This window comes from Danio rerio, chromosome 18, assembly GCF_052040795.2.
Source record: "Danio rerio strain M-AB ecotype USA chromosome 18, GRCz13ab, whole genome shotgun sequence".
Classification (NCBI taxonomy): Eukaryota; Metazoa; Chordata; class Actinopteri; order Cypriniformes; family Danionidae; genus Danio; species Danio rerio.
In genome coordinates, this window is record NC_141038.1 from 36,810,325 (window position 1) to 36,829,310 (window position 18,986).

At 37.0% G+C, this 18,986-nt stretch overlaps 3 protein-coding genes across 10 annotated transcripts in view; all 3 read left to right on the forward strand.

Annotated features, from left to right (window-relative positions):
* LOC137488235 (uncharacterized) overlaps positions 1–1,180 on the forward strand; it is a 35,561-nt gene extending 34,381 nt beyond the window's left edge. For all 7 annotated transcript variants that reach the window (XM_087293279.1, XM_087293284.1, XM_087293281.1 and 4 more), the window contains one exon: positions 24–1,180. In XM_087293279.1, coding sequence (XP_087149405.1) covers positions 24–319 — 296 coding nt within the window. In that variant the 3' untranslated portion in view covers positions 320–1,180. The remainder of the gene's footprint in view (positions 1–23) is intronic.
* On the forward strand, positions 977–11,214 carry LOC141378705 (uncharacterized). 2 transcript variants are annotated; one of them, XR_015515090.1, is made up of 3 exons: positions 1,270–5,805; positions 5,907–6,054; positions 11,095–11,214. XR_015515090.1 is itself a non-coding variant. In XM_087293278.1 (2 exons), exons 1-2 carry the CDS (start codon positions 4,789–4,791, stop codon positions 5,958–5,960), a joined length of 1,071 nt encoding a protein of 356 aa, XP_087149404.1. In that variant the 5' UTR covers positions 977–4,788; the 3' UTR covers positions 5,961–7,256. The 2 variants fall into 2 exon arrangements, 1 of the variants encoding a protein (XP_087149404.1); XM_087293278.1 differs by lacking the exon at positions 11,095–11,214 and having other exon boundaries at positions 977–5,805; positions 5,907–7,256.
* Positions 11,078–16,309, forward strand: nampt3.2 (nicotinamide phosphoribosyltransferase 3, tandem duplicate 2). Its single transcript, XM_087293273.1, has 4 exons — positions 11,078–13,012; positions 13,105–13,167; positions 13,272–14,978; positions 15,246–16,309. Exons 1-4 carry the CDS (start codon positions 12,811–12,813, stop codon positions 15,251–15,253), a joined length of 1,980 nt encoding a protein of 659 aa, XP_087149399.1. The 5' UTR covers positions 11,078–12,810; the 3' UTR covers positions 15,254–16,309.
* Positions 16,310–18,986: the final 2,677 nt, after the last annotated feature.

Here is an 18,986-nt window from a genome sequence, read left to right on the forward strand (position 1 = left end):
TGTCTTTTCTTCTTTTGCCACAGTGTCTAAGACTGCCTCTGAGACCAACCAGATTTCTCAGATTGAGAGTGTTTCTCCAAAAGATACTTTCTCTGAGAATGACGATGTCTCTGTGGTTGAAGATGTTGCTCCAGTGGACACTTTCTCTGAGACTGATGATGTCTCTTCAACTGTTGGTGTTCCTCCAATGGACACCTGTTATGAAACTGACTCTGTCTATCAGATTGATGGTGTGCCTTCAAGGGACACTGTCTCTGAGACTGACGCTGTCTCTCAGATTGATAGAGTTCCTGTAATGCACTGTAAAAAAGCCAACTAACACAAAGTTCTCTGAACAAAGTGTATTAAGTAAACTGAAAAAATGTAATTTAAAATGTTGACAAATAATAGTTAGTTTGCTCAACAAATATGGTGTTTCGATGTTAAAAACTTACAATATTTTGTTGAACTAATACAAGATTGTTAGTTTTGAGTTGATGCATGTCCCTTTCGTTGGCGCATGCGCGTTACAAGCTTTTAGCGCATGCGCGATTTACTTTCATAGCTCGCTGCTGGGGGTACATAAAGCTCACGTGCGTGCGTGTCAAATCGGACCATCTTTTTTTTCTTCGGAGTTACAGGTAACGTATGTCAATCGTTTTCACCATCGATTGTATATATTTGTATATGTTTTTATGTGCGATGTGCTACCCATCTAACTTCTTGATCTATTTTACCAGTGTAATATTGATGTGAGAGACCGTAACAGAGCTGTTTAGAGCTGTCCCGGATTTCTGCAAAATCATCGGCATTTATATATCCTTTTATGTTGTCATCTAACGTTATATTATTTGATATGTTGGGTTTGATGTTCCAATGTATCCTAATATATAACTATTTGTTGTAATTTAGCCGTGGATTACTTGTTTCGTGCATTTATTTTGGCTAACGATACATCACAAAGTTTTGTGTGCTTGTATTTGGTACAAATAGCGATTTCATTCGAGTCATTTGCTTTAAAAACTCACACGATTAATACAATTAGTATCAGGTGTGATGTTTCCTTGGCAGATTCTCTTGCAAAAAACGAATATAAGTTGAGGTCCTGTCTATCTGGATTGCTTGTCAGCAAGTGACTTTAGTGTGCATTGTGCACATAACACCCTTTTTCTTCCTTCAAACCAGACAAGCTTGCCAGTGGAACAAATGGTGACGTGCTTTAACTTTGTCATTTGAATAATATGAAAATCGCGTGATTTTTATTTTTTAATGTAAGAGCATTATGTGCTTGTTCATCAGTTAGCTCGACTAAATTGCCAGTATATATTTCAACCAACTTACCTAAACAGTCAGCTAGATTAAATTTATGTTAAAAAAGTAAAATGGCTAAAAATACATTCTTTTTTTTTTTTTTTTTGCTCAAAATGACTCCACCAATTTAATAAAATAATTAAATATTGACGTAATGCAATGCCGATACTGCAAATTTTCAAATACTGACACTGAGATCCTGGTAAAACACTACAGGCTTCGTCATGGACGAGGTCACAAAGGGGCAAACTGGCCCTGTCTATACTCGGATTGTGTCTGCTCATTTAGGACACAAGGTGCTTTGAAATCACATTTATCGCGCTTCCACACCCACAGACCTATTAGACATGTCAATGTAAAATTAAAATGTGAGTTGTGTGAGTTTGAAACTGTTTGCAGTAAAAGTGATTTTTTTTAAACATCTTGGAGGACATCTAAGAAGTCATGAAACTATACAATGTCCTTTTTCTAGCTGTGAGTATAAAACCAACAAGCTCACCAATTTTACCTTTCACAGGAATAGGAAACACAAACATCACACAATAAAAGATATAAGAAATTCAGTCACTGTAACTGAGAACCTTTATACTGATACAACAAACTTTGATGACAATCATGATGATGCAGAGCAGCCCTCACGGTGTGTTCAAGAGGCTGCTGAAATTGGTTGTGAGAGTATGGATATTGAGACTCTTAGACACAAACTGGCATCTCTCTTTTTGAAAATGCAAACAGTCTTGCATGTATCCAAGAGTGCCATTCATTGCATCATTGAGGAAATTCATGATATGTTCTACATTTCCAAGTCTCTTGCTGTTGAAAACATCAAAAATATTTGTCAACCACAACATTGATGTAGATGCTAGTATCCTCCAGAAAATTAGCAGTGCTATTTTTGAGACCAATCCTCTTCTCCTGACTACTACAGAAAAAGGTAGTTTATCCATGTAACGGGGAGACTGACACGGAGGGATCCATTTTGCAGTATTTATTAAGTCACACTTAAACATCAACAACTCGCACGGCTGTGCGGACATACAACATACACATCAAGGGAGACGTAGCAGATAACAGACACAGTGTGATTACCAGGCTTGGGTCAGAGGCAGGCAGCGTGATTCAGAGTCCGTGTAACAGGCTTTGGTCAGGGGCAGGCAGCGAGAATCAGAGTCCGAGGAAACAGGCTTTGGTCGAGGGCAGGCAGAAGACAGAGCAGAGTCGTGAAACGGGCTGAAGTGGTAAACGGGAGATCAGGCAGGATAGAACACTCAGAAATGCTGGCCGGGGCTAAACAAGACTTCGCACTGAAGTGTGTGTGTGAGCTGCTTATATGTGGTACGTGGGTCATTAGTGGAATGGAGAACAGGTGTGCTGGGATCAGGTGGAATGGATGACGTAATGGTTAGAAGTCCGGAGATGGTGACCTCTGCTGGTCAGCGAGGGGAATGACTGGGACCGAGTCGGTGACAATCCACAGACCATAGAAGGAACTTATATTTCAAAAAGCACTTCTCTGTAATTGAGCCAACTGAGTATCTCTATGACAGAACACACAAAAAACACTTTGTTTATGTGTCTTTATATCATGTCTTAGAACGCCTACTGGGTCATAAAGATATTTTGAATAAGATTGTGTTCAGTGGAGAGTCTACTTCTGGACATTATGAGTATTTTCAAGATGGTTCCTACTTTAAAGAGAACAGACTACTATGTGACAAAGACCTTGCAATATCTCTGGGACTGTATGTGGATGAATTTGAAGTGTGCAATCCCTTGGGCACTTCAAGAAAAATTCATAAGATGGTTGCTATTTATTGGGTGATTCTAAACTTGCCGCCCAAATTTCGCTCTAGTCTTAATTCCATTCAACTTGCTGTCCTTGGTAAAAGTGATGATGTGCGGCTCTTTGGATATGAGAAATTTCTTAATCCACTGATAAAGGATGTGAAGTGTTTGGAACAAACAGGTGTTTTTGTTCCTGCTCTCAGTCAGTATGTAAACGGAACAGTCTTTTGCGTATGTGCTGATAATTTAGGAGCCCATAGCTTGGCAGGCTTTCAAGAAAGCTTTAATTCTGACAATTTCTGTAGATTTTGTTTGATAAGGAAGCATGAACTCAAGTCTGGCCAGGTTGAGATCAGTAATTTCAAGTTAAGAACTGCAGAAGAACACAATTCCTTTGTGCAGAAAGTCCAGACAGATGTAAGTGTGCAACATGTCAGTGGTGTGAAAGGCGAATGTGTTCTAAGCAAGCACTTGTCTTTCTTTCATCCTGTTACAGGCTTCCCACCTGATGCATTACATGATTTTTTGGAAGGTGTTGTACCTGTAGAATTGTCTTTGTGCCTGAAAGATTTAATTTCAAAAGGAAAATTTTCATTTGATGAGCTCAATAACTACATTAATTCTTTCCTGTACAAAGATTCAGACAGGGTTAACAAGCCAAAGGTATTAACAAAGTCATGTTTCGCCAAGGGTACTGTAGGGGGAAATGCACACGAAAATTGGACACTTTTACGTTTGCTACCTCTAATGATTGGTCACATAATCCCTGAAAATGAACCATCTTGGTAGATTCTAATGGACCTGAAGGACATTACTGAGATCGTTCTATCATCAAAACTTTCAGAGGAGGCGCTGTGCTACCTAGAGAGCAAAATTGTAGATCACCAAAATTTACTGCATGGTTGAAACTTTTCCTTGCTTTTAGCTACGTCCAAAGCATCATTTTATTAACCATTACCCGCATTTGATTAGTTGTTTTGGACCATTAGTGTCACTTTGGACAATGCGCTTTGAGGCAAAGCACAGCTACTTCAAAAAAGTAGTCCATGACACTCAAAACTTCAAGAATGTTCTATTGACACTTTCCTCAAAGCATCAACAAATAATGGCTTATTATCTAGATGGTGACGATCTTTTTAAACAAACTGTATATGTGGAGAAAGCAAATGTTTTCACAATTGCTTCTCTGGAAACATCAATCAGAACAGTGATTAAGAGAAGGTATCCTAACACAAGTCAAGTCTCACTCTCCTCTGATATTCATTTGCATGGAGTTCGATATAAAGCTGGCATGGTAATCTCTGCAGGACAATGTAGTGGTTTGCCAGAATTTTTCAAAATATTGAACTGTGTAGTGACCTCCCAAGATGTGTCATTCCTTTGCACAAAACTGTCAGCCTGGTATCTTGAACATTTTAGATCATTTGAGATTAAGGAAAGCAGTTTCAGTGACATTCATGTTCTTGATCCTGACATGCTGAATGACTTTCATCCACTGAGTCCATACAAAGTTGGTCTGAAAGTGCTTGTGACACCAAAAGTGTTTTTAACTCCTTAGAGGTTATAAGTAACCGTAAACAGTTTTCTCTGCTTCTTTAATCAGACATAAAATTGTTTAATCTGAACAGATGATTTTTTTGGGGGTCCAACTATAAAGATTACAATAGAAAATAGGTGTATCTTTGAGCACTAGCAATGGCCTTTTGATTTTAGATGATTTGTTTTATAGAGAATATGTTGTTGCAGATTCACATTTCCCCTACCAACATCAGGAGGGTGGAGCTGCCTCAAAGACCTCAGTCGGTGGACCAGTTGAAGTCTTTCCTTAGTGAGAAGTGTCAATTAGAAAATGGAGATTTTCTAATACAATTTGAAGATCTGGACTTTAACAATGAACTTTGCAACTTGAATGATATCAATGAGCTGCCAGCAGAGAAGGCAACGTTAAAGCTTTTGTGGGAAGAGGTATGTCCTTCACAGGGTGTTGCAGGAGATTCCAATTCAGTGTCTTCTCTTGATACAGCAAGCATGCCAAGCTGTCACAGTGGGGATCAAAGTCCTGAATCATCTGTGTTAAGAAACCTTAGAAGTGCTGAAAAGTGGCCATCCACATTTAACATACCCACTTTTCCTCTGGATGTTGAACTCAGGCTGCGTAAAGCCAATGAGGTTTACCAGCAGACAAATAAGCCCCTAAATGTCTCAAGAGAAATGAAGTCCCAGATTCTGGACAAGATTGTGCAGGCCATATTTGATATCAAAGCCTACCCTGATGCCTATGAGATCCAGTCAGTTGCGTCTTGTCTTGTACAGAAACACCCTTGCCTTACAGAACCCGGCAAACGCACAGGTTGGGACGGATGGGTGATGAGTATTAAGTTTAAGCTTGGCAATTATCGGGCCAAACTGAAGGAGGCTGGTTGTTCTGAGTTGAGTGTTAACTGTAAAAGAAAATCTTGTGAGGGTATGGTAGAAAGGCCCTACATGAAAAAGCCTAAAAGAGCAGAGGTAAATTTTTTACCTGACCATCCTGAAGGCCACACTGAAGATTCCCTTGAGGAGGTGAGACTTGCTATGATCAATGAAATGAAGAAAAAAAAAAAGGATTTGACAGTCATTCACCGGCAAATGCAAGAAACCTTTTCTCTTCGCCGAAAAGAAGTTGTTGAGATTCAGCCATTGGTGGAAGAAATTAGAGAGCGATGGCCTGGACTTTTTTTAAAGGAAGAGGTAAGTCACTATATTGCAATTGTTCAATATTTTTATGAATTTACATTGTTATATATTTTTTTATGTGTAAATATTAATATGTATTTTTTTGTATGCTGTAGATCTGCATGGAGTTTTCTCGAATCTTTAATGTAGATCTCCTGAGAGTCAATTGATAAATATACAGCACCTCTTCTGAAACTGTACAGAAAACGACGGGATTCATTGGGTGCACAGATGAAGACACTTTTGGACAAGCTGGATGATCAGGTACTCTAAGATTTATTTCCTTATTCATCAGTGTGATGTTTTTAACATGTGCAACATAGTTGTCCTGTCAAACAAAAGCAGGAATTTCAAGGTCAGGCAATACCATCTAAAAAAAATAAAAAAAAAACGGAATTACAACAATTTTTTTTAAATTTCAAGCAATTTTTCTTTCACTCAAATTGTGTCAAGTAGTGTTTTGACTGTGTGACAGAGGTAAGACAGTTAAGGTAAGACAAATAACAGATGTTTCACTTGTTTTGAGTGACTATTTCAAATGAATACATGTATAGACGAAGATAGAAAAATATTAACTGTACGTTATTGTACGTAACTCAAAGTAATTGACTCTTCGCTAAGCCCCGCTCTCCTTAGTTACTGTTGCTACGCCTGTCAAGCTTTCGTGCTTGACACGGCTTTTACAATGTGTGCGCTGGTGTCAGACATTGCCAGGCATATAATGTAATTTTTGGCGAACATGGTGAGATATCTGAGAAAGCCAGACAAAAAAGGACTGCAGTATGTGTTATATTGGTATGTTCACAACATAATAGGCAACTGATTAGAGAATAATTCTATCAAAATTGAAGCTAGCTTACCCTAGCCGCCTCATACTCTGACCATTCAACAGCTTAGCTTATGCTCAGCAGGGGAGGTGAAATTTACAAATAATCTAATACTAACAAATTAAACTGATTTCTCTATTTTAGCCAAAAAGCCTGATAGATTAATTGTTGTGCAATGAAATATAGCGTTAATAAGCGACGAGGAAACACGCATGATATAATTTTTAATAGTTCATTCATAGAAAAAACACCCAGAAACTGAAAACTGATGGAATTTTGCCGAATATTAGCATCATTGATTCATAACAATAGACAGTAAGTTACCTATTACTGTCAGTGTGTTTGTATGCTCTTTATAAATGACTGAAAAACAGCTGCTGATAAAGTATATTAATTGCAAGTGCTCAGTTTGTGATCATATCTCGGTTTTGTTCTGTTGATTTGTAATTTCAAATATTTGTAGCTTGAAATAGATGTAAATATAAAGTTCAGTAAAGTTAGCAACAGATTCGCAGTTGCAGATTCATATTTTACTAGATCAATAACTCATGTCATTATGACCTATTCGCTATTAGTATGACTAAGTTAACGTTACTATGGCTAAGGCTTAAACGGAGCATTACTCATAATATTGAGCGGAAAAAAAAAAAGAAAAAGAAAAAGACATCTGTGAAACATAACCTGCTTTGTTCTTTTGTAGGAAACAGTTTAGATCTATTTAGGGTAAGATGTGTGTGAGTTATTGCCGTCGGTCTATTACTGAATGTCAGAAATATCAAAACAAAACCAACTTAACTCCGCTCCTTTAGCACCCCTCACAGAGCTTGATCCACGCTGGCATTTCTTCTCTTGGGTTTTTGGTTTTGAAAAGAGAAATATTTCGACCATCCCCTCCAAACTTTTAGGAGACCTGGTGTAGGATTTGCACAATCCATATGTACAACACGTTCACCTGTTTCTTGTCAGAGCCCCTGCGCATAGCTACGGTTGCTAAGCCACAATTGGTGGATGGCGGTTTTAGGGTGTGGCTTAGCGAAGGGTCAATTGTCACATGAAACAAAACAAAGTTCAAGGGATTACATTTATTTTTTATTTTTGATAACACAACCATTATCAAATTCCTTTGTATGGAAACCACACAATTATTTAAAAATTATTGTTTTATGTTTTACACTTAAAATAATGCCACAGGGTTTTCAACAGCATGAATGAAATATCATGCTCAAAGTACAATTTTACTTGCAAAACAATTGTAATCCCTTTGTTAAATTTACAAGACCTTATAAGACTGTAATACACTCTTTTAAATTACTTTCTTCTTGGTCACTGATATTGTCACCCATCGAAAAAGAGCAGCTCTTGAGGGATTGCCACTTTTTCTGCGTGAAAATTCTGCTTGTTTTCTCAAGATGTGTCTGGTAAGTTACCCATTTTCATACCCTATTCTGCTTTCATTAGTCTGCTTGTTAACAAAATAATAGCTACACACTAAATGTTTTATTAAGCATTAGCAAATAGTTAATTTGTTATCTTTTAAAGGGGAAATAAAGCACTCAATTAAGTGAACATTATTTTTAGTCATTGGATTGAAAAAAAAAAAAATATATATATATATATATATATATATATATATATATATATATATATATATATATATATATATATATATATATAAATATAGGCTCAGCAGTGGAGCAGTAGGTAGTCAAGCAAGAATGCAAGAATGTCGCTGGTTCGAGCCTCAGATCAGTTGGCGTTTCTGTGTGGAGTTTGCATGTAAGTGCCTCAGGTGCTCCAGTTTCCCCCAAAGACATGTGGTACAGGTGAATTGGGTAAGCTAAATTGTCCGTAGTGTATCAGTGTGTGTGTGAATATGTGTGTGTGGATGTTTCCCAGAGATGGGTTGTGCCTGCAAGGGCATCCGCTGCGTAAAAACTTGCTGGATAAGTTGGCGGTTCATTCCGCTGTGGCGACCCCGGATTAATATAGAGAAAATAAATGAATGAATATATCTATATATATATCTATATATATATATATATATATATATATATATATATATATATATATATATATATATATATGTATATTAATGTAGCCATTATGATAAAAAACGGCATGTTGTACTAAAGATTTTAGACATAGGACGCAGCCATCTTGAAATGTTGCAGTGTCTGACATCACAGGGTTGGTTCTGTTTCCTCAGCTGAACAGATAGAGTGGAAGTACTTAACTGAACACAGAGACTGGACAGCCTAATTTAACCCATGGCATGAAGTTGAGGACATGGACCTAATGCAAATACGAGCATCAGATGTGTGTCTAATATAAAAGTATAATTTTTTTTTTTTCCCCTCTTTTAATTACCGATCATTTAAGGTGCTTTGATTCATTCTCTGTAATATGCTGCCTGACTGCCTGTCTGTCATGATTGTAACGGACTGAACACAGAGATTGGACAGCCTAATTTAACCTAATGCATGAAGTTGTGGATGTGCATCACAGAGCTGCTGCAATATACCAAATACAAGCATTTAAGTGTCTTAAGTTGTGTAATTTTCTTTTGTTAATACCTTTCTTTGATGCGCTGTGGTCCACTTTCTCAAGCTGTTCCAGCACTGCCTGACGAGGGGATTTACATTTAGACTAAAGCAACGATTAAAATCATTCTTGCAATTCACGCTTTACTAAGTCACGTCTTTGTGGACTATGTCAAGACACTTAAATGCTTGTATTTGTTGTATTTGCAGCAGCTCTCTGATGCACATCCACAACTTCATGCATTAGGTTAAATTAGGCTGTCCAGTCTCCGTGTTCAGTCCGTTACAATCATGGGTGAAACTCAGACAGGCAGTCAGGCAGCAAATGAATCAGGAGCAATGAATTTGATTCAAAGAGTGAATCAAAGCACCTTAAATGATCTGTAATTAAAAGAGGACAAAAAATTGAATAAATATTTATACTTTTATATTATACACACATCTGATGCTTGTATTTGCATCAGCTCCAAGTCCTCAACTTCATGCCTTGGGTTAAATTAGGCTGTCCAGTCTCTGTTTTCAATCAAGTACTTCCACTCTATCTGTTCAGCTGAGGAAACAGAACCAACCCTGTGACGTCAGACACAGCAACATTTCAAGATGGCTGCGCCCTAGGTCTAAAATCTTTTGTAAAACATGCCGTTTTCATCTAAATAATTACATTAAACGAGTTTAATATATTTTCATTAAAGTGGAATCCAACGTACAAAATAAGGTAAACTTGACTGAGTGCTTTATTTCCCCTTTGAGCATTAACTCTACATTTAATAGATGTTAGAAAACTGTAGGTAAATATAGCTACAAATGCTGTATTCCTGACTTATAAGCACATGTATAAAGTGCTTAATGATTGTGTTTTCGTACTTTGATTAAATTAAGTATTGCATTATTTGCAAACCAGATCTTTAAGAATAGTTTGTGTCTTTTTAAGATCATTCAGAATACATAATAAATATTTAATAAACTATTGAAATTAAAATTAATATATTTTACTATTAAGGCATGTAATAATAGTTACTTTGTATGTTTGTAAATGTTTTAATACCTTCGACTTTATCCAGTTTTGTGTCCTAAAGTGAGGACTATTTATGCTGTATATTTCCCTTATAAATGACAACTAAATGTTCAGTTATGTTCTAAACAGTACAATGAACGACTTTCACAATACACAAATGAAACTCAAATGAGAAAAGTGTTTGCTATCCTGTTTAAAATTAAATTACTGTACAGTTTAAACATCAATAAATAACATTGACATGTTTTCAATATATTGTTAAATTGTTTTTATTAAATTTACAGTATGTTTAGATGGCAAAGGTGTATTGTTCATTTAATGCTGAGCCTTTAATTATCATTTATAATGGATTTGCAAAGCGTAAATAGTCCTCCTTTTAGATTAGGTCACAAATCTGCATGAAGTTGTTGAGTTAATAAAGCATTTATTAACATACAAAGTAACTATTCATATATGCCTTAATTATAAGTTATATACATGTTAATTTGAATAGTTTAGTAATCATTTATAATGCCATTTGAATGATCTAAAAATCAAACTTTATAAATTACTGGTTTGTAAGTAATGCAATACTTAAATTAGTAATAAAAAATAATCATTAACAGAGTATGAAAACAATTATTAATAACATTTATAGATGCTTTTAAGTCAAGAATACAGCATTTGTAGCTGTATTTATAAACCGCTTACTAACGTCTATTAATGTAGAGTTAATACTTAACAGATAATGAGTTCACTATTTGCTAATGCTTAATAAATTATTCATTGTGTATAGCTATAAATTGTTGCTGTGAGTACTTAAGTATTACATGTATTCTATTTTCTTTGTATAACAACAACAATAATAGTAATAATAACAATAAGTAGTAATTAATATTACACATCAATTGATTTCTCCTTCTATTACTTAATCTCCTATAAGGACACAGACCCTGAAGATCACAGCACCAGAGATGTAAGGATTGGAATCCTCACTGTGGTGGAAGATGATGTTGGCACTTCTGCATCCCTGCCCAATGTGATAAACCTCGCTATAATCCTGGAGGAAGCCATTGTTCTTCAGGATATTCCAGATCTGCCTGCAGCCTTTGCTTACTTGTTCGGTTTCTTGTATGCACTAAATATGGAATAAACAAAAGAACTTTACTTATGAATATACTTTTGAAGTGATTCAGAAAGTATTCATGGATCTTGGTGGCACATGCTCTGCGAGAGTTCAGTCCCTGAAGTCTAAATTGTTATAGTTGCACACTGCCATTTTGCAAAAAGGCACTGCAACCATCATTGGTTACAAACTTTGCAGACTGAAGATGAAGACTGAAGTCTTGAGTTTTACAGTACTGTATATCTAACTATATTTTATTTTATTTTTTTTTCATTTAATACACAGGTAGGTGCAATTTAAAGTTCAAATGTGAAATAAAACATACTGTACTTTCATATTACTGTGTTCATAGATTTGAGATGCTTTATAGGATGTTTGAACTGACAATGTTTTGAGGTTCGGGATGAGAATTCTAGTGACTGTTCAAAAGTTTCTGATGCCCCGTTGGCCAGAAAAACTGGGAAAGACTTGACAAAACTTCAAGTTAAGAGGAGGACATCCTTCTGAGTTATTCTTTTATTCATGTCTGTTTTTGGAATTGTGTACTTTGTTGACAAAGTGCTTTACACTTTATATACTTTGAATGGAGTGGGGTTTAACGTTTATTTAGATTAGATATTTTTGTACTCATCTGGTTTAAGTGTTGGACACATTAGCTTGGTTTTACTAACTTAGTAAAGCATGAAGAAAGCTCGCCTGTCATTTTATGTTTAGGCAATGTTGTAGTGTACAAACTTTTCACACATGTAAAAACATTCAGTACAAGTTGTTAAATGTTGATTTTTGTACTAAAATGTTTTATATTGTGTTTTTAACAGTTTAAAAAAAATAAAAGGTTAATTGACTTCTTGTGTATTTAATTTAAATTATAAAAATTATTAGTGAATGCATAATGGACCATTTTGTCATATATTTGTTCAGCAAACAAAAATGTCTTGTTGGGTGAACATGATATTTTTTGTTCAGCAAACAAAAATATCTTGTTGGGTGAACATGACATTTTTTGTTCAGCAAACAAAAATATCCTGTTGGTTGAACATTATATTTTTTGTTCAGCAAACAAAAATATCCTGTTGGTTGAACATGATATTTTTTGTTCAGCAAACAAAAATATCTTGTTGGGTTAACATGATATTTTTTGTTCAGCAAACAAAAATGTCTTGTTGGGTGAACATGATATTTTTTGTTCAGCAAACAAAAATATCTTGTTGGGTGAACATGATACTTTTTGTTCAGAGAACTAAGGAATTCAACAAAATATTTTGAGTTCACTGGTCTTCAAACCCTGTTTGTTGAGTTAACTCAAAAAGCTATGTGTGATAGGTTGCCTTATTATTTTAAGTTTACTCAACTTTTTTTTTTTTTTACAGTGTGGACACTTTCTCTGAGATTGACTCTGTCTCTCAGATTGAAGGTGTTGCTCCAGTGGACACCTTTTATGAAGCTGAAGCTTTCTCTCAGATTGCTGGTGTGCCTTCAACGGACACTGTCTCTGAGACGGACGCTGTCTCTCCGATTAATAGAGTTCCTGTGATGGACACTTTCTCTGAGACTGAGGCTGACACTGTCTCTCAGATCGATAGAGTTTCTATCATGGACACTTTCTCTGAGATTGACTCTGTCACACATTACAACAAACACCCACCCAACACAAGTAGGATGTACTCTGAGTGTCACAAGAAGGCTGACCCTACAAACACAAGAAGACTGGTTCAACGTTACTCTAAATATCAAGGTTGGTGCAATAGGGAAGCAACTGAATTTGACTTAAATTGTTCTTTAGTTCTTTTTGACATTTTGTTAAATGCTGAATATTATCTTCTCCAGGACTTGCAGTTGTTCTTGATGAGGAAGAAGACGCAATATTCAGAGCGAGTCCAGCTTTCAAAGGTATGGAATTATTCAGTTTTTGGTTTATGCAATGATGAATCCAGAGACTATTGAAAAACCTGCATACTGATCAATTTTTACTGTCTTTTCTTCTTCTGTCACAGTGTCTAAGACTGCTTCTGAGACCAACCAGATTTCTCAGATTGAGAGTGTTTCTGTAAAAGACACTTTCTCTGAGATTGACGCTGTCTCTCAGATTGATAGAGTTCCTGTGTTGGACACTTTCTCTGAGACTGACGGTGTCTCTCAGGCTAGCTCTGCTTCAGAGGACTCAGGAAGGCATAAAGAAGATGCTGACTGTAACATCTTGTTAGCCACTGACTCCTACAAGGTGACACATTACAACCAATACCCGCCCAACACTAGTAAGATGTACTTTGAGTGCCGTGAGAAGAAGGCCAACCCCAACAAACCCAGGAAAATCAGATATGACACGACGGTTTTCTATGGACTTCAGTATGTTCTCCACAAGTACTTTAAAGGATTGGTCGTCACACTGGAGAAGATTCAGGATGCAAAGGAAGTGTACCGGGAACACTTTCATGATGACATGTTCAATGAGAAAGGATGGAATTACATTCTGGAGAAGTACAACATCCATCTTCCCACTGAGATCAAGGCTGTGCCAGAGGGAAGTGTAATCCCGCGTGGAAATGTGCTGTTCACTGTGGAAAACACAGATGATGAGTGCTACTGGCTGACTAACTGGATAGAGACGATTCTTCTGCACATCTGGTATCCTATCACTGTCGCGACCAACTCGCGAGAGCAAAAGAAGATTCTGGCCAAATATCTGATGGAAACCTCTGGAAGCCTGGACGGGCTTGAATATAAGCTGCACGATTTCGGTTACAGAGCAGTTTCATCTCAGGAAACAGCTGGAATCGGTGGATCTGCACACTTGGTGAACTTCAAAGGAACAGACACCATGGCTGGGATCAGACTCATCAAGAAATATTACGGCACTAAAGAGCCAGTTGCTGGTTTCTCGGTGCCAGCCGCAGAGCACAGCACGATCACAGCCTGGGGAAAGGACCACGAGAAGGACGCTTTTGAACACATTGTCAGGATGTTCCCATCCGTCCCTGTATCTGTGGTCAGTGACAGCTACGACATCTACAATGCCTCCGAGAAGATCTGGGGCGAAGAACTGAGGTCTCTGGTGGAGATGCGTAGCGCAGACGCCCCGCTGGTGGTCCGACCCGATTCAGGAGACCCCCTAGAAACAGTTCTGAGAGTGCTCGAGATCCTAGGAGAGATGTTCCCTCCGCTCGAGAACTCCAAAGGCTATAAGGTGCTGCCCCCCTACATCAGAGTCATCCAGGGGGATGGCATCGACATAGACTCTTTACAGGACATCTTAGAGGGCATTAAAAAGCACGGATGGAGCATTGAGAACATCAGCTTTGGTTCAGGAGGAGCTTTGCTGCAGAAACTGAACCGAGATATGCTCAGCTGCTGCTTTAAGTGCAGTTATGCGGTGACGAATGGGGTGCCCATAAACGTCTTTAAAGACCCCATTGCAGACCCCACTAAAAAGTCAAAGAAAGGCCGGCTTTCCCTTCACAGGACACCCAGTGATGGTCTGGTGACACTGGAAGAGGGAAGCGGCAGTCTGGGGGAGTACGGAGAAGACTTGCTCCAGACTGTGTTTAGGAATGCGAAGATCATAAAGACATACACTTTCGATGAGGTCAGAGAAAATGCAGAGCTGAAGGAGAGTGAATTGTGTCCCTCTGAGCAGCTCCCATCATCCCCTTCTTCACCACACTGCTCACAGACCCGAGCACACACACAACATGCAGAAACAGGTGAGACTTACACAACATTTTTTACTAAATCATGACAAAGATACTTTACACAACTTTTATGCACAATATTTAGTAATATTGGAGATCTATGAACTCTTATTAGCCAGTTATATTGTATTATTTACAATCTTGTGTTCACAATTTGTGTCTGAGCCTCTCTACAGGCTTCTCTACAATCATTCAATGAAATTTCCTCATTGAGGTCCTTCTTCTATGCTCATAACAAATTTTTCTGTTTTATTTTCTGTTTCAATTTCTCTTCACTAGGAACATAACAAAGTATAGCCAGGAAAAACAGGACTCCACTGTTCCCGACCCTCTCCGACATCCAAACTGCAGCTCTGCCTTTAGTTTTGTCCAGAGGAGAACTGGTCCCCCGACCGAGCCTGGTTTCTCCCAAGGTTTTTTCTCCACCTAAATAGGTGGAGTTTGGTTCCTTGCCACTGTCGCCTCTGGCTTGCTTGGTTGGGGCTGGCAGAGCTGCACATCGGTGGGATGACCTTCAACAGGGACATTTGTATTAAATAATAATATTAGCTAAATAAACAGCGTGTAGTAGATGGAAATGGACACACCAAGAGCCACACACACACACACACACACACACCGGTGTTTCCTCTTTCTCAAGTAAATCCTGAGTGAAAAATCCCGGTTACAAAAAAAAAAACCAAGCAGATCAGAACAAAATACAGACTGCTATGTTGCACACAGGATTATTAATATGCACACCCCAGACTGTGTTTGATTGGCCACAATTCCTAGTGAGTTTACTGTTACAAACTCTATTTTAAAAGTGCATATTTGGGGAGGGGATAGGTAACAAAAAGGACACACAAAAATCCTATTCTCTATTTATTAAGAGCAGGGCTCCCCAAACCCAGAGACCTACCTGGAAACGACTAGTGTGCCTTTATCAAGAACACAATACAGCAGAACACACATGAAGATTCGATAATACACACACTGGGGAATTCCAAGTGATACTTCTGTCAAAATAAACACACACACACACACACACACACACACAAAGTATTTCCCAAATGACAGAACTTATCGTATCAAGAAAATCTGCAGATTCCCTCCCCCTAGAGAACAGAGTAGCTAATAAGACTCACAATTGGCTATTTTCAGCTTAACTGGAAGTGTAGCATTGCACTTTTCCTCATTCATTGTTTTCTGGTGGAAAGAACTAAAGAGTCAGAGTGAAACACCAATCAGAATTGTTAAAAAGCGGTCACGGTGTGTTTCATATGATTTTTTAGTTTTCTCTGTTTTTAAGAAATGTCACTTGTTTTTATGTAAATGATGTTCAATAAAACTGTATGCATGTATTAGTTGTGTTTTGTCTCATTATTTTACATATGTGGCTGTAGTGGCACACCATTTGGGCAAATCCTTATGTACGACCTTTTGTAGCTTCTATTCCAACAACTAGTATTTGCAAAAACGCGAGTAAGACCGATTCTTCTTTTAAAAAAGGTTTACTGAAGAAATGCAAACAAAAATACACAATGTTTCAATAGACTCGATCAGCTCGGTCAAAAAACTGTTGCTTCCAACATCCACAACTGCAATCTGACTTAAACGTATGAACTAACGACCTCATGATATATTACTGGCGGAAGCCAAAATACCAAAGTAAAGGTTTCTAAATTGTATTAATTATTAAATTATGCATTTTAGATAATACAATCACAATGAATTCTTATTAGATTTAAATATCAATTTTCATCATGTTTTAACCTTTTTAACTAAATTATAACCACAAATGAATTATGCATACTTGGCTCTTACAGTGGCAAAAAAATAAGTATATAACAAAATGTTTAGGGGGCAGTTGATGAAATCCTTAGCGTTGAGCCCTGATATGGGTTGTTGACAAATAGGCAGTAAAGATTGCTATGTAGTATGAAGTCTGATGTTTAATAAAATGTAAAAAGTCCCTTATGGTATATCTTATAGTGTGACAAAAAAATGAAGAAAAACTTTTTATAATATGCAAACAGCGTGAGAGAGTGATTTATCTTAACTGTTGGACACTAATCTTCATGTAAGGGACTTACCAACCTGTCACACATGATGTCACACGGGTTCAACCGTGCATACGGGCAAACATGTCGTGTTGTGCGGTGGGATGCCAAAATCAAAAGTTCAAAAACTTAAATTTTATCGTACACCACACTGCTTTTAATGCCAACCGCAGACGTCTTTGGCTAACAGCCATAAGAAAAACTGAATGGAGTGAAGACCTAATTAAAAATGACTCTGCAGTTCTCATTTTATATCAGGTAAATTGACGCTATGCTGAATCATACACATCACTCGTTGTTGATTGCAGCAATGCAGTTGTTCTGCTTGTTGAGTACTGAGGCCTTGTACAGTTCTGTCTTCTTTCTTTGTCCTTGGCTAGGCAGAATCTCGGTTTTCAGCACTACATATTTTAAATATGGTAATAATCATGGAGCATTATTTCTTGCACACGACCACACAACAAAACTGTAGGCATACTAAGACTTTTAGTCCTTTAACTTCTTGTAAAATCTTGGGAGTTTCAATAAGATAGTTGTATATTTGGGGCTGGATGCTTGGCCATTTTGTCTTATCCAATATTCATTGGAAGGGTGCTATCGCAGATGGACCTGTCAGACAAACTCTACTCACTTTAACGTTAATTTTGCCTAATAACCGCTTATCACTGGGTAACGAGCTGTTATAATACGCTGAAAGCATTATGCAAATATTATATATAATATGTTATCAATACAAGGCTCGAAATTAACCTTTTTGCTTGGTAGCACTGGTGCTCCTAACTTTAAAAAAAAATTAGGCGCATCAAACAAACTAAATTTCAACTAAATTTAACGAATTTTTTTGTTTCTCTTGAGTTTTGCTCTTTTTAGATTCTTTATTTAATATTTTTCTCTTACATAAAAATTTGGGTAAACAAATTTGGACCAGTATCATAAGTTCTTTTGTTAGATAAGCTCCAGATTTGGCTTCAGTACAGACTAATCTGATCTACATGCTCAAATATAATATAGTATACCTTCCTGTAGAGAATAATAATTTAAATGAGAGATCTGTGAGTATGTCATATATGCGGAGCACGGTATGTATATACTGTACATGCGCACACACATTTTCTATATAAATATGTAGATTTGCAATATGCAATGTTGTCGTGTCTTAATAAATCAAAATATAAATAAAAAGTTTTTAAACTTTCAATCCCTGGTTAACAATAATAGACAATACCAGGGTGTCCAGAGGACTGCATTGTTTTATGCCTAATATGCTTTTGATTGTTTAAATCAAACTGAACTAAATGATATTATGTGATGTTTACACCATATCAGCACTTTGAAATCACAGCAACAGCTGGAGGTTTGTTGTCCACAGCATGCTGTTGCAATGTTTACAGTGTTGATCCTAAACTTTCGGTTTTCTTCCCTCAGAATTGACTTTATAACTCAGAATTGTGAATTTATTTCTCACAATTGTGACTTTATAACTCGGAATGCAGAATTAATCACTCTGAATTGCGACTATTTCTTAGAATTTTGACTTTATAATTCACAATTTTGACTTTATAACTCAGAATAAAGTATATGCCGAAGCATGCTAATAGGACTTTGAATTTGCCAGTAACCTGGGTTAATCGCTTCCGGTCAACTGTATGCCAATGCAAATATCTGCACATTTAAGGTCTGTTTTCTTTAAAAATCATCGTTTTCCACCTGCTGAGTTATATCCGATATGTTTGTCTCAGATTTTACAAGAAGCTCGGCATTAAATAAATTTTTTTCCCGCCATGTCTTTAAAACATGAACATTTATTTTACCCCAGTATATTCAATAGAGCTTCTGCGCTAGCCTGCCGATTCTGACGGGCACATGCGAGTAAACGGCTTTTTGTCTCATTTCACGCTTGATCAACTAAATGAATGCCAAAGTTTATTTAACTGAAAGTATTTTAATTACATTACAACATCGATGCTGTAAAAGGAAC